The sequence below is a fragment of the Bufo bufo genome, chromosome 5 (assembly GCF_905171765.1).
Source record: "Bufo bufo chromosome 5, aBufBuf1.1, whole genome shotgun sequence".
Taxonomy (NCBI): domain Eukaryota; kingdom Metazoa; phylum Chordata; class Amphibia; order Anura; family Bufonidae; genus Bufo; species Bufo bufo.
In genome coordinates, this window is record NC_053393.1 from 372749143 (window position 1) to 372764997 (window position 15855).

Sequence of the window (15855 nt, forward strand, 5' to 3'; positions counted from 1 at the left end):
GCGGGCCGCAAAATGTGGGCCACAATGCACGAACACCGACCATGGGGAAGCCGCAGCGGATCGCGGACCCATTCACTTTAATGGGTCCGTGATCCAGCCGTTCCGCAAACAGATAGGACATGTTCTATCTTTTTGCGGAACGGAAGTATGGGATGAAACCCCACGGAAGCAGTCCGTAGTGCTTCCGTAGGGTTCCGTGCTTCCGTTCGGCACCATTCTGCATCTCCGGATTTGCGGACCCATTCAAGTAAATGGGTCCGCATCCGTGATGCAGAATGCCCACAGAACGGCGCCCGTGTATTGCGGATCCGCAAATGCGGTCCGCAATACGGCAACGGGCAGCACACATTCGTGTGCAGGAGGCCTAAGATAGTAGGAGACATGATGTAAACATTATTATACAATTCATCCATTGTTGGCTTTAATGTTTCTTTTGACAACTCAGATAATGCTTGTATATGCCTCCTTGATTTACGCTTCCCCCCGTTCATGTTTTTGAAGGTGGAAGTTACATCTTTACATTTTTGGGGGAGATCTGTGGATGACACATATAGCATACGATGCTATATAGTGTCATCCATAGATCCCCCCATAGCAGTGTCATCCACTGATCCCCCTCCCCATAACAGTGCCATCCACAGATCCCCCTCCCATAAGGGTGCCATCCACAGATCCCCTCCATAACAGTGCCATCCACAGATCCCCTCCATAACAGTGCCATCCACAGATCCCCTCCATAACAGTGCCATTCACAGATCCCCCTCCCATAGCAGTGCACAGATCCCCCTCCCATAACAGTGCCATCCACAGATCCACTCCATAACAGTACCATCCACAGATACCCTCCATAACAGTGCAATTCACAGATCCCCCTCCCATAGCAGTGCACAGATCCCCCTCCCATAACAGTGCCATCCACAGATCCACTCCATAACAGTACCATCCACAGATACCCTCCATAACAGTGCTTTCCACAGATCCCCCATAAGTGTGTCATCCACAGATCCCCCATAAGTGTGTCATCCACAGATCCCCCATAACAGTGTGTCATCCACAGATCCCCCATAACAGTGTGTCATCCACAGATCCCCCATAACAGTGTGTCATCCACAGATCCCCCATAACAGTGTGTCATCCACAGATCCCCCATAAGTGTGTCATCCACAGATCCCCCATAACAGCGCCATCTACAGATCACCCCCATAACAGCGCCATCCACAGATCCCCCATAATAGTGTCATCCACAGATCCCCATAACAGTGTAGGATCCCCCATAACTTGTCTTTTTTTACATTGTAAAGCAAAATTTTTATAATTATGTAGCTCCTAAATTTGTTTTAATATGACCTTTGAACATAATTTTTCAAGTAAAATCATATAAACCCCTTTTTTTTGTCATTTTGGTGTTTTTTCCCGATTAATCGATGAAATTATCGACAACTAATCGATTATTCAAATAATCGTTAGCTGCAGCCCTAGTATCATGACTTCGGGAACTATTGTAATCTCCCTCAGAAAAGTCAGTGTTAGTATCTGAATTGCCCCCCTCTGATGAGGTAAAACAAACTTGTGGCTTTTCACTCTGATGTTTCTTTTTAAGAATAGATTTTGGAGTGTTCTTGTCATTTTTTCTCCTCCTCAAGTTATATACAGTATTGCCTCTATAATCCATGATATCTTGTTCATATTTTTTCTTTTTAATTTCCATTATAGATGATTCCAATTTGTTGAGGTTATTGTTCATTTTACTTTCAAGTTCTTTATTAACATTGAGGTCCGAAAATCCTTTTAAAGAAATTTCCTCCTGTTGTATCTCCTTTTTTTTTTTCTACTTCATTCAACTTCTGTTCTTCATTACCAATTATCAAGTTCATTAAGTCCAGGGAACATTTAGAGAGAATGTTGTTCCTTTCCATCATAAATTCAGCTGAATTCATTTACTTTTTTAATGATTTTTCAATAAAGAATATGGATTTTTTATGAACAAGTGCGGAAGCTGCAACTGTTTTTTTATGGATTATCTTGCACAAGCCGGCAAGTGACTTCAGCAGTGTGAATTTATATGGACTGCACAGATTGGATTCATTATAGAAGCACTAGTTAGCTCCATTGTTTGAATGTAAATTCTATGAAACGTCTGTAGGGTTTAAGTGCGCACTGCACCCCTTGAAGTATTCCTTGGGAGTGTAGTTTCCAAAATGGGGTCACTTCTTGTGGTTTTCTACTGTAGGAGTACCTTAAAATCTCTTCAAATGCGACATAGAACCTGAAAGCCATTTCAACTAAATCTGGCCTTCTAAATCCATATGGTGCTCATTCCCCTATAAGTCCCGTGGTGTGCCCATAAAGCAGTTTACGAGCATGTATGGGATGTTTCTGTAAACTGGAAATCAGGGTAATCAATATTCAGCTTTGTTTGGCTGTTAACCTTTGCACTGTTACAGAAAATCTGCAAAAAAAAAAGTAATATTTAGAAATTTCACATCATTTACCATTTTGCTTTAATTCCTGTGGAACACCTAAGGCCCCTTTCACACGGGTGAGTTTTCTGCGCGGGTGCAATGCGTGAGGTGAAGGCATTGCACCCGCACTGAATCCGGACCCATTCATTTCTATGGGGTTGTGCACATGAGCGCTGATTTTCACGCATCACTTGTGTGTTGCATGAAAATCGCAGCATGCTCTATATTGTGCGTTTTTCACGCAACGCAGGCCCCATAGAAGTGTATGCAAGCAAGTGCGGATGCAGTGCAATTTTCACACATGGTTGCTAGGAGACGATTGGTATGGGGACCCGATTTTTATTATTTTCCCTTATAACATGGTTATAAGGGAAAATAATAGCATTCTTAATACAGAATGCTAAGTAAATTAGGGATGGAGGGGTTAAAAAAAATAAAAATAAAATTAAGCTCACCTCATCCACTGCCCGGCTTGTCTTCTTTCATCTTATTTGAGGACCCGGGAGAAAAGGACCTTTGGTGACGTCACTGCACTCATCACATGATTCATCACCATGGTGATGGCCCATGTGATGAGCGCAGTGACGTCACCAAAGGCCCTTTTCTTCCAGGTCCTCAAAGAAGAAGAAAGAAGACAAGCCGTTATGCGCGAACAAGTGGATGATAATTTTTTTTCATTTTTTTTTTACTTCTCATCCCTAATTTACTTAGCATTCTGTATTAAGAATGCTATTATTTTCCCTTATAACCATGTTATAAGGGAAAATAATAAAATTTACACAACACCGATCCCAAACCCGAACTTCTGTGAAGAAGTCTGGGTTCTGGTCTGGGTACTAAACATGCCGATTTTTCTCACGCGCGTGCAAAACTCATTAAAACGCTTTGCACTAGCGTGGAAAAATCTTGCTTTTTCCCACAACGCACCCGCATCCTATTCGGCCCTCACACGCGACGCCCGTGTGAAAGAGGCCTAAAGGGTTAACAAAGTTTGTAAAATCAGTTTTAAATCATTTGAGTGGTGTAGTGTCTAAAATGTGATAATAAATGGATAATTTCTAATATGTAAGTCCCTAAAAATGATTTCAAAATCCCAAAAAGTTCAAATGCATTCACAAAACATTGTTCCAATAGTCTACTGGCTTGTCCAGGTGATCCTTAACAAACCGCAGACAGGCAGCAATGTTTTCTTTGGAGAGCAGCAGCTTTCTCCTTGCAATCCTGCCATGCAGCATTGTTGTTCAGTGTCCTTCTGATTAGTCATTAACATTTACTGATCTGAGAAAAACCTTTAGTTGCTTAGAGGTTACCTTGTGTTCCTTTGTGACCTCTTGGCCTATTACACACCTTGCTCTTGGCGTGTTCTTTGTTGATCAACCACTCCTGGGAGGGTAATAATGGTCTTGAATTTCATTCATTTGTTCACAATCTGTCTGACTATAGATTAGTGGAATCTGAACTCTTTAGAGATGGTTTTGTAACCTTTTCCATCCTGATGATCATCAACAACTCTTCTTTTGAGGTCCTTAGAAATCTCAGGCTTTGATAGATCCCTGTTCTTTAAATAAAATTGGTCTCCCAGTCACACCGGATTGTCATCCCATTGATTGAAAATACCTGACTGTAATTTCACCTTCATATTGTCTGCTAATCGTAAAGGTTCACATAGTTTTGCCACTCACAAATATGATAGTTGATCATTTTCCTCAGTCAGTGACGAAGTCTAATATTTTTGTCTCATCTGTTTGATTTGTTTAGCTTGATGAAGTTTTAGGACTGAAAAGCTGATGTAGATATAGCTCAAATATGTGCAGAAATACAGATATTTCTGAAAGGTTTACAAACTTTCACACACCACTGTATGTAAGTATGTTTGTATACATACACACACACACACACACACTATTCCTTATATTTGTGTCTTCTTTTGTTAAGCACACTTTAAGATAAAATGACTTCTGAATTACATTTTTCTGTTTTCCCATAGGGCCTTCCAAATCTACCTTTCTTCACTCTTCAGAAACTTCAGGTTTTCTAAGAATGTGTATGAGTAGGATAAAACATGGATGCTTACGAACCATAACTTCTAAAACTTCTACAACAGACGTCTGCAGCCAAGTCGAACTACTTGGTAGACAGTTCCCTCGAGATGATTACACTAATGTCACAAGTAAAATCTTATCCTTGGTTGGGAAGAACCTGCACAACCAGAAGTACCATCCATTGTGGCTCATAAAAGAGAGGATCAAGGAGCACTTCTATAGAGAATTTGTAGGCCGATTTGGTAACCCTCTGTTTTCTGTTTATGATAATCTCAGTCCGGTTGTTACCACAGAACAAAATTTCGACAAATTACTTATTCCATTGGATCATCCTAGTAGAAGAAAAGGTGACAATTACTATTTGAACAAGACACACATGCTGCGTGCTCACACCTCAGCCCATCAGTGGGATTTGATGCACTCTGGACTGGATGCATTTCTTGTGGTGGGGGATGTCTACCGACGTGATGAGATTGACAAGAGTCATTACCCAGTCTTTCATCAAATGGAAGGTGTCTGTCTTTTCTCAAACCATGAGGTAAACAGTATATAGTAAATAATGTCATAATTAAAACATACTAAGTAACCACCAAAGAATGTTCATCATAGGAAGTGTAGAGAATTCTGGAACCAGTAGTGTGCATTGTCCAGCTGGCCTTGGCACTGACAGGCAGTTAATTGATTTTCATTGAGTTTAAATTTCTTCCTCAGTGCTGGTTGTGAGTGTAGTAGAAGTCCATATATCTGATGGGGGCACAACCTTTTCCGATCCCATACTATGGCCATAGGGGCTATACTGTAAGATTACACATCTCCCAAGTGCTACAAAAATGGTTAAAGGCTATGTACACTTTTGTTGGCATTTTTTTTTAAAGTATTGCATTGTACTCATTTTGAACTGAAAATAATTTTTTAATTGATTATTAAAAAGTATTGAGCCGTTTTCCCTCCACAACTTTGCGTTTATCTAGTAGCTGGTTCTGAATTTTCTCTCTGCTCTGTCAGGCAGGCTGCTGACAGGCTCCTTATCTCTGATCTCTGACCTTATAAACACTCATTATAGCTCAGTCCTTATCTTACTGATAAGAATGTGGCTTAAATAAGTATTTATGACCTCTTAGTAATTTAGAGATAAGGGTTATTAGATGATCGGCAATTATTATTGTAATGGCAGTTTTCTTACACATGATGTACTGGTACTATTTAATTGATGTTGCTGAATTGTACCATGAGCTTATTTTAAGCATCCAACTAATTTATTTTTACAATATGTGAGAGAGAATCTAAATCGCACATCCTCATTACTATGCTTTTGATATAATTAACTGTTCTAAATTTCAGCATGATAAAACATGGCTCTACAGCACTATTATAAATAAATTGCTATGCACTATTAGGAGGCATTAGTATACAGTTTGATCAAAGAGCATAGGCCCACTTACCACGACAAGGTTGCCTCTTTTAAGTGGGGACCTACTCTAACTATGGCGCGGCGCAGTGCGGCGACCATTGCGCCCCCACACCGCTCCAGCAGGCAATGGGACCCAGTAGCCACACAGCGCCCACTGTGCAGCAAAGCCACCTAGGCCCTGGGTCCCATTACTCCACCAGCACAGCACAAAAGCAGCGATGGCCACCGTCCAGCACCGCATGTGAACTGGTGCAAAGAGCTCACCTGTTCACAGCCTCTCAGGAACACCAACTGAGATTTGGTAGGTATTATACACCCTATGCAGACTTCTGCTAATTAAAAGCACCTGAGCCGAATGGGAAGGAGTGCTGATCCAGAGGGGGGCGGGGGGGGAAAGATAAGTCTATACAATGTATACAATATGTGAGTGCTGGACGGTGGCCGTCGCTACCTTTGTGCTGTGCTGGTGGAGTGATGGGACCCAGGGCCTAGGTGGCTTTGCCGCACAGTGAGGGCGCTGTGTGGCTGCTGGGTCGCATTGCCTGCTGGAGCGGTGTGGGGCGCGATGGTCGCCACACGGTGCCGCGCCAAAGTTAGAGTAGGTCCCCACTTTAAAGAGGCAACCTTGTTGTGGTAAGCGGGCCTATGCTCTTTGATCAAACTGTATACTAATGCCTCCTAATAGTGCATAGCAATATATTGATAATAGTGCTGTATAGCCATGTTTTATCATGCTGAAATTTAAAACAGTTGTTATATCAAAAGCATAGTAATGAGGATGTGCGATTTAGATTCTCTCTCACATATTGTATAATTTATTTTTTCTTCTTCGGTTTTTAAGGGTTACAGATGGTCGGTTACTTTTGTTTGTTTTAAAATTATTTTTATTAGTTTTTAACATAGAATATGAACATAAAGGTCGACAATGTTTCAACCTTTTGGAAGTAAACATATATCCTGAGCGTACATTACTCGAGTGCTGTTTCAGTTGTAGAAAAAGGATGGTCGGTTACTTTTAAAGAAAGTCTGTCAGCAGTTATGAAGCAAGAAAACTGCTGACAGAGCTGTTGGGAGATCAGGTCAAATAATTTTTTTGCTGAGCTTTTCATATCAGGAGCAGTGTTAATATGAACATTTATTCTGCCAGGTTCTTCTGCTGTAAGTGTCCTAGAGGTGGAGCTTCACAGTGAAGTGCTCTCTGCAGTAAGCTGCTTCACAGTTCTTCCCTTCTTCTTTGAGAGACAGCTGTAGCATCTAACCAGCTGTTACTTAAAGCAGAGAGCACTTCATAGTGAAGCTCCACTTCCTGGGCACTTGCCAGGAGAATTAAAGTTCATATTCACACTTCCCTGGATAATAAATGTTCCACAAAAGTTATGGATGTCCTGCTGTCCCCTTCCCCTACCTAGCACTGTCAGCAGCTTAGCATGTTCAAAACTGCTGACAGACTCCCTTTAAGTAGTTACTGACGCTAAGCTTTAATACATATTTCTGGTTTTGGATAAATCCCTTTGATAAGCCCCATTGGATATCAGGGTCCATAATCTTCCCTATCCGAGCAGTGTCTTTTCCACAAAATGTGAGTGTACCTTCCCAATATATCTCAGATAATGTGAATACTTAATATCTTTTCTAGAACATTGTGTTTAGGTTTTTACATTGTAATTAAATTTGCTTAGTGCAGCAGGGAAAGGGGAATGAAGCAAGAACTAAATGTTCTGAGAGTTAATAACAATTGAACAGTCTTTTTTCCTGATCTGATTTGTGTCGGCTAAAACTGAGACAGGTACAAGTAGGTAATGATCAGGATGCTTGACTGCTAATGCATAGAAGCTGTGCTGGTTTTCCTTCTTCCTCCCGGACCCATTTAAATAGATACCTGAAGGGAAGATGAGACCAAAAAGGAGCAATGATTGCCATGTCAGATTTGCCATGCTTCATTGCCTGCCAGAAAGGTGGCAGCACAAGGGTCCCATATCCAGCGCCCTAAGTTGCTGAAATGGTTTGTGTCATACTATACTTTTTCATCTTTGTTTCAGTTCTCTATGCTCTTGAGAGCTTTACATGACTTCTTCATGAACCAAAATTGCAGAATTATGTCCTTAAAGGGGTTCACTGAGTGTATTGTCATGGATTCATGATTGAGACAAATTAGACTTAATATGACTTAGGTGCAAAGAGAGTTTACTAAACTATGATAAAAGATAGATATACAAATATAAAGAAAAGTAACAGTTATAGGGGTAGGCGATATAAACGATATACAATATTATCGACATAAATTTGGGCAACAATACAGATTTTAGCTATATCGCCATATCGCAATAGTGAACCACGGAGGGGTAGTGAATTGAAGAAGCTTCTCACTCACCGCTCTGTGGCCTCCCGACTCTGCACCGCGCTGCACTGGCCAGGGCCTTGCGTTCACACACTGTGTGACGTCAGGTCCCTCACAGTGCATGAGTGCATGCTGGAAAGAAGACGCGGTCCGTCTTCTGCGGACTCTATCAGCCAGCCGCGCACCCTGCAGGAAAGGTAAGTATATTAGCGTGGGCCCGAATCTACCAGGGGGTGGCTATGGCATGGGGCTGATGGCGCTGGCTGGGAGACATGATGATGGTGGCAAACTGGCAATGGCATGGGGCTGATGGCGCTGGCTGGGGGACATGATGATGATGGTGGCAATGGCATGGGACTGATGACGATGGCTGTGGGACATGATGATGGTGGCAATGGCATGGGGTTGATGGCGCTGGATGATGGAAAATGGCAATGGCATGGGGCTGATGGCGTTTTGTAATTTGTATCTATACAGAAGAAAATAATATATTGTGATACAGATGTAGCAGGGGTAACACACACACTCTTAACTCAAATTTCTTAACTCATCGCGTTATCTTGAAACAAAAGCCATTGAAAAGCAATTGCTTAAAGCGAACCTGTCACCATGATTTTGCGCATAGAGCTGGGGACATGGGCTGCTAGATGGCCACTAGCACATGCGCAGTGTCGGCATCATGTTCATTCCCTGTGCTGGCATCAGCACAGGGAACGAACTACGCATGCGCTAGCTCGCGCATCGCGAGATTTCGGCGCTCCAGCTCTGTGACGTCAGCCGGCAAGGAGGAGATTCGGAGGACGCGGGGCGGTGCTGGGCTCCTTGACGCTTGACTCATCTCCGGCTACAGGACTCATATCAGCTAATTTGCATATCACTCAAAACGTTTTTTTAACACAATAAAAGCGCAGAGAGCTGTGGGACCTGGGTACTGCAGATGTGTTAGTGGCCATCTAGCAGCCCATGTCCCCAGCTCTATGTGCAAAATCCTGGTGACAGGTTCGCTTTAAAGCATTTACTTTAGATAACATACCTCATAAAGCATGTGTGTTAACCCTGCTACATCCGTATATCGTTATATCGCACATGCTTCAAATTATATAGCGATACAGATTTTAGGCCATATCACCCAGCCCTAGTAACTGTCACCAAAGTTGTGCGAACAAATGAGCGAGCTCCACTTTGACCAGCGCCCAACATGGCACTTGGCTGACACCCGTATGATACAAGAGAGATGATGGTAGCAAGACATCTTACCCTGATGTTCCGTCTCTCCTGGCCCCTCCTAGCCCTACCTAAAGTTCAGTACACATGTACAATTCATACTGTATACTTCATACTGCAGGAATGCGGCCAGGTATCAGACATCACTACTTTACAAGAAATTAAAGGGGAAGGACCAATTAAAACCTTGCTTTAACTTTGCTTTTCTGAAAATCCTAGAGTCTTCAAACCATGTAGAGAACAGATCATTTCCTCTGCACTTATTGTCCATTGTGCCCTTGCTCGTGTCCCGACAGCCTGTGTTCCTGAGTCTTCCTATTGAGCTGCATAATATAAATTCAAAGAGGGTGATTTATCAATACTGGTGTAAAGAAAAGGTTTTTCATTTTCCAGAGGGGCTCTGATTGGTTGTTATGGGGGACTAAGCCAGTTTTCCTCTACACCAGTTTTGATAAATCTCCCCCAATGTCTCTCGGCCTGCTGGAGATTACAGAAGACCTATCTCCAGCAGTCCCATAGAGTTTGAATGGAGCAGTATTGTGCATTATCACTTACTGTAGTAATGGAGATAATGGAGAACTGGACACTGTCAAACTAGCTTCTGAGGGTAGCTAACTAGTAATTTAGGTCTTCAGTGTCTTATCTATCAGTATGTACTTTCTTCGATGCCATACTATTCATTCACACGACCATATGAATGGGTCCGCATTTTTGCGGAACAGGTGTGGACCCATTCATTTAAATGGTTCCGCAAAAAAGATAGAGCAGTATCAGTGTTTTGCGGTCCACAAAGCACAGCACGGTCGTGTGGATCGACCGTAAGATAGATACTGCAAATTAGATCCCAGGGTCACATTCTTTTCCTCTTTGGTTAGCGGTAACACCCATGTAACATTTTATGTAATGCCATCAGCCTCACTGTGCTTGCAGTATCTGTTTACCATATGCCCTGGGAAAGCTCCGTGTCAGTAGGGTCCCATTCACCCAACAGATGCCAGAGTGCGGTGTAATACCTTTTTTCGACTGTATGGAATAGAGTGGTTGATTATAATATTCCTTACAGATACATTGTGTAAAAACAACATATAAAGCGCAATATACTTTATTAATATGGGAGCCTATGAGCAACGGATACCTCTATGCCTATACAGCAGCATACAGTACATCAGAGGTATACAATGGGAAATTCCCTGACATATACTGTACTTGCAGTGTGTATAGACCCTTATGTGACTATAACTACCAAAGTGTCGGGGAACTGCTTTACGCCATCATGTCTTGGTGTATTCCTGGTGTATACATGTTTTGTGAGTGGCACTGGTGCCACCTGCTGGACCGCACTGCCCTTCACTGACAGATTTTTACATATTACATTTTCCTGCCGTTTTTGTAGTGGACTGGTTCTGTCAGATCAGCACATTCTTATGTCGGAAAATCATGGAGAATAAAACCATTGTAATCAGAATCTGCTAGAACCCTGCTGCGACCTCTACTATTCTCAGATCTTACAGTAGAGGTGTATTATACTGTATATGTAGTTATCATTTCAATTTTCCCATATATATTATTTCATACTAGATAAGGAACTAGAGCTTTCAGACGCTTCCAATCTGTGTCAGCTCCTTTTTTTAGTCTCTTCTGAAAGGAATGTTATGTTCTTTCCAACATGTGAATTTTCAGGAATAAAAGAACCCTCTACATAAATATTTAAAAAGTTCTGTTTTCACGAAACCTTCTGTTCACATGCAAAAAACTAGACTTAAAGAGGTATTCTGGTTTTTATTATTTTAGGGTACTATCACACTAGCGTTATTCTTTTCCGGTATTGAAATCCGGTAAAGGGTCTCAATACCGGAAAAAAACGCATCAGTTTTGTCCTAATGCATTCTGAATGGAAAGCAATCCATTCAGTATGCTTCAGGATGTCTTCCGTTCTGTCCCTTGTACGGTATTTTACCGGACAAAAGACCGCAGCTTGCTGCAGTATTTTCTCCAGCCAAAATCCCAGAACAATACCGCACTTGCCGGATCCAGCATTAATTTCCAGATAGATGTATTAATGCCTGATCCGGTACCAAGTGTTCCGGAAATTGCCGCATAACTACGCATACGGTGGGAAATAGGAGGAGCTAGTTTCTCTTTTGATCTTTGAATTTTTTTTAATACCGGATCTGTTATTCTGGATGATACCGGATGAGACGGATCCGGTATATACCGGATCTAACGGATCCGTAAAAAAAAGCTATCCGTTTGTATACGGTTTGCCGGATTGGGCAGGCAGATCCGTTGCTGGAACTGCCTGCCGGATTCTAACAACGTTAGTGTGAAAGTACCCTTACTTTATTTGTTTATATAATAGGAAATCATGCAATTTTCAAATATGCATGTATATAAAATTGTGCTTACATACTTTATCTTATATCAGGTTGTTGACTTCTATCTGCACAGTAGAATGATATAGCCCAAGAATCAGTCAGTCCTAGGTTATGTTAGGTGTGTGGACTCTCATTGCAGTCCTTGGTGACCTTTTGGCGCCAGGGGTGGTGTGGAGTCCGGCATGCATGCTGGTAACTGCTTTCCGTGGATATAATGGAGGCCATTTTGGCACCAAAAATGACAGAAATTCAGACGGATCCAGCATGCATGTGGAACCTGCACTTTCTGAATTATATGATGACCGTCATGGCACATAACAGGTAAAATTTAGTGTTAGGAACCCGTCTAACTAGAGATCGCCTTGACGTGCGGCAGACGGGCTCAAATAATTTTGTACAAAACGATTTGCCAAGCATCTCTAACTTATTAGTACAGCATTTGCAATTATGATTCAATTTTGTACTTTATTTGGTTTGCAGTGAGCTGTTGCATCACATGTTTTGTTTAACAGTCTTGTTCTCAGCCATAGCAACGTGCCCCTGCGCTTTGGGATGTGCTGACTGGCCCCCTTTTTTCTTTGCAGCTTGTGCTGGAGGTGTGGCTGACACCTCAGTCGTGCACTCCTGACCAGCTCGTCTGTCCCACAGGTTGATTTTAATTAGTGTTAGTATATAGTTTGGCCTGCTCCCCCTCACTCACTGAAGCCATCTGGCACCAGGAGAGAGATAGTGTGTGGACTCTCATTGCAGTCCTTGGTGACCTTTTGGCGCCAGGGGTGGTGTGGAGTGGGCCCGGCATGCATGCTGGTAACTGCTTTCCGTGGATATAATGGAGGCCATTTTGGCACCGAAAATGACAGAAATTCAGGCGGATCCAGCATGCATGTGGAACCTGCACTTTCTGAATTATATGATAGCCATCATGGCACATAACAGGCAAAATCTTGTGTTAGGAACCCGTCTAACTAGAGATCGCCTTGACGTGCGGCAGACGGGCTCAAATAATTTTGTACAAAAAGATTTGCCAAGCATCTCTAACTTATTAGTACAGCATTTGCAATTATGTTTCAATTTTGTACTTTATTTGGTTTGCAGTGAGCTGTTGCATTGCTTGTTTTGTTTAACAGTCCTAGGTTATGCTTCCATGGCCTAACTCACACATGACATCAGTCATGTGACACTCCTCACATCATATAATCCCTTACATTCAGTAAGCAATAGTGGTACATGACATATATGTGCTGGGTCAGCACACAGGGCATTTCCATGAGATAACTACAATAGAATAATATTTAAAGCATTGTGGTTATTACAACTACTACTTCACTGTTTGTGTGCTTGCATGGCTGCCTGTTTCCAGGTGATTTGTAAAATGGCTGCCTTTCTGTAGGTGATGTTTTCATGTTGTTAACCCCTTAAGGACCCAGGACGAGAATGCTCGTCCTAAATGGCCAGTACTTTGTGCCCCAGGACGAGCATTCTTGTCCTGTGGTCCTTCTCTTCCCCCGCGATCAGCGGCAGGGATCCGGCTGTTACTGACAGACTGATCCCTGCTGCATCCACCAGCATCGGTGATAACGCTGATGCCGGTGGATTAACCCCTCATATGTCGCTGACAGCGGCATATGGGAGGTTTGCGCTCTCTCTCCTCATCTATCGGGTCCCCGCACTGCGGTGGCAGGGACCCGATGGTTGCCATGGCAGCCCCAAGTCATTCAAAGGCCTTGGGGCCCGGCATGTATGGAGGCCTATGAGGCCCAGTCCCCAGGCTGGGTCTCATAGGCAAACTATCAGTGTATTACGCTGTGTAATACACTAATAGTCAATGCCGTACTATACAGATGTATTGTGCTGCATTGAAACAGGAATCAGACCCTGTAATGTTGAAGTCCCATAGTGGGACAAAAATAAAAAATAACGAAAGTGAAATAAAAGTGTTTTTAACAATAAAAAGAGACATGTTAAAAAAAAAAAAAAAGACATATTTGGTATCACCACTCTAAGACAATTGCCCAAAAAATTAAAAAGATATGGCTTTCAGAATATGGAGACATAAAAACATAATTTCTTTTTGTTTCAAAAATGCTTTTATTGTTTTAAATCAAAATATATAAAAAAACTGACATATTAGGTATCGCTGCATCCGTAACAACGTGCTTTATAAAATTATCACATGACCTAACCCGCCTGCTCAACATCGTAAAAAATAAAAAAATAAAAACTGTGCTAAAAAAAGCAATTTTTTTTGCCACCTTTCAGCACAAAAGTGTAATACCAAGTGATCAAAAAGTCATATGTACCCAAAAATAATACTAATCAAACCGTCATCTCATCCCACAAAAAATAAGACCCTAAGACAATTGCCTAAAAAATAAAAAAGATATGGCTTTCAGAAAATAGAGAATTAAAATTATAGAATGGCTTACACCTTGTCTAGATCAATATTCAGACCTTGACGAGAGAGAATTTATTTAAGATTTCACCTCCCCTCTCCCTTCCTTTTTGAGTCACTTTTCTTACAAACTTTAACCCTTTTGAGTTCCTGGCTCTGAAAGTGGTGATACGCAATGATTTGTGACCTCTTTCCTTATATTTCTAATGTGTTCATTTATTTATATTTCTATGGTAATTTCCTCCCTGTGCATCCAACATATCTTTTCTTCCCTTCTAAGCACCATCAGTGGCTTCCCTGGTAGGGGTCTTTCCAAAACCGCATCTGGTTTTAATATGTACCATCGTTTTGGAAATCATTTTTGGACTATTTTTAATCCCTACTATTAGTGATGAGCGAAGTTATGAAAAATTTGATTTGCATGCTTTGCCGAATTTCGCAAAGAAATTCAATTTGTTCAGAATTACTTAGTCACGAATCGCATTCCTTTGTAAGTAACGGACGCAATGACTAGGAACGGCAATCGTGCTGCCCCCGCCATTGAACCCCTCAGAATCCGCGTTCATCGCTGATCGCGATATCTGATGTTAAAATTGAGGCCTTTCACGGGTTAATCAGGGTTAAAAAAAAAATATATATATATATACCTTACCCATTTGCTCGCAGCCATCTTGTTTGCAAAAAAACCGCACAAAATCTCCCACGGCGACGTGATGTCATGGTGGCCGGACGCAGTAACGTCATACATCACCCTGCGTGAGATTTCGTATGGTTTCTTCAATCAAGATGACCACAATGGTTTCTCAGCGAGCAAATGGCTGAGGTGACTATATATATATATTTTTTTTGCCACCATTTCAGGAAAAATTGATTCTGTACCTCTGTAAATGAGATTCGGTTTTGGGAAGAGCCCTACCAAGAGAAGCCACAGCTGGTGTTTAGGAGGGTGAAAAACAATTAAGATCTATCTCATAAAGAGATGCCAAAAACTGAGGAGGAGAGAGGGCATAAGGGATTTTATCCATGTAAAAGGTGTCAGGCTTGCACAATTAAGACTGTGATCACCTGCGACACCAGTGACGTGACATATTTATTGGAGTGTCCCTGCTGGTAAAAAATCTGTTGGACGCACAGGCAGAAACCTAAAAATAAGAATAAATGAAACATTATCAAAGCATAATGTATCATCATAGTTTCTTACCTGTCCCTGTCAGGGTTAAAATTTGCTGGAATAGCGACTGCCAAAAAGGAATAGAGAGAGGGTGATGTCTTAAATGATTGAGACTTTAAATAATTGGAACTCTCTCCTAAACAAGAGATTAATGGGGCTTTCCAGGAGAAGAATATTGATGAGCTATCCTTACGAGAGGGCATCAGTATCTGATTGTGGGGGTCCGACACCCGGAACCCCCACTGATCAATTTTGAAGGGGCCACGGCGCTGTGACCTCTTCCTGGGCCAGTGACATCACATTCGTTGGTCACATTGCCTTTGTGCGGCTCAATCCCATTCAAGTGAGTACCAAGCATAGCCGCTATAATGTATGGCGCCGTTCTTGGCATACTGTGGGGATACCACGGCATTCACTGGAGCACCACAACCTGTTCCAAG

At 42.0% G+C, this 15855-nt stretch overlaps 1 protein-coding gene across 2 annotated transcripts in view; it reads left to right on the forward strand.

The window, feature by feature from the left end:
* Positions 1-15855, forward strand: part of FARS2 (phenylalanyl-tRNA synthetase 2, mitochondrial) — a 539960-nt gene that overhangs the window by 244517 nt on the left and 279588 nt on the right. For both annotated transcript variants that reach the window (XM_040432849.1, XM_040432848.1), the window contains exon 3: positions 4450-5042. In XM_040432849.1, the coding sequence (XP_040288783.1) occupies positions 4450-5042 (593 nt within the window). The remainder of the gene's footprint in view (positions 1-4449; positions 5043-15855) is intronic.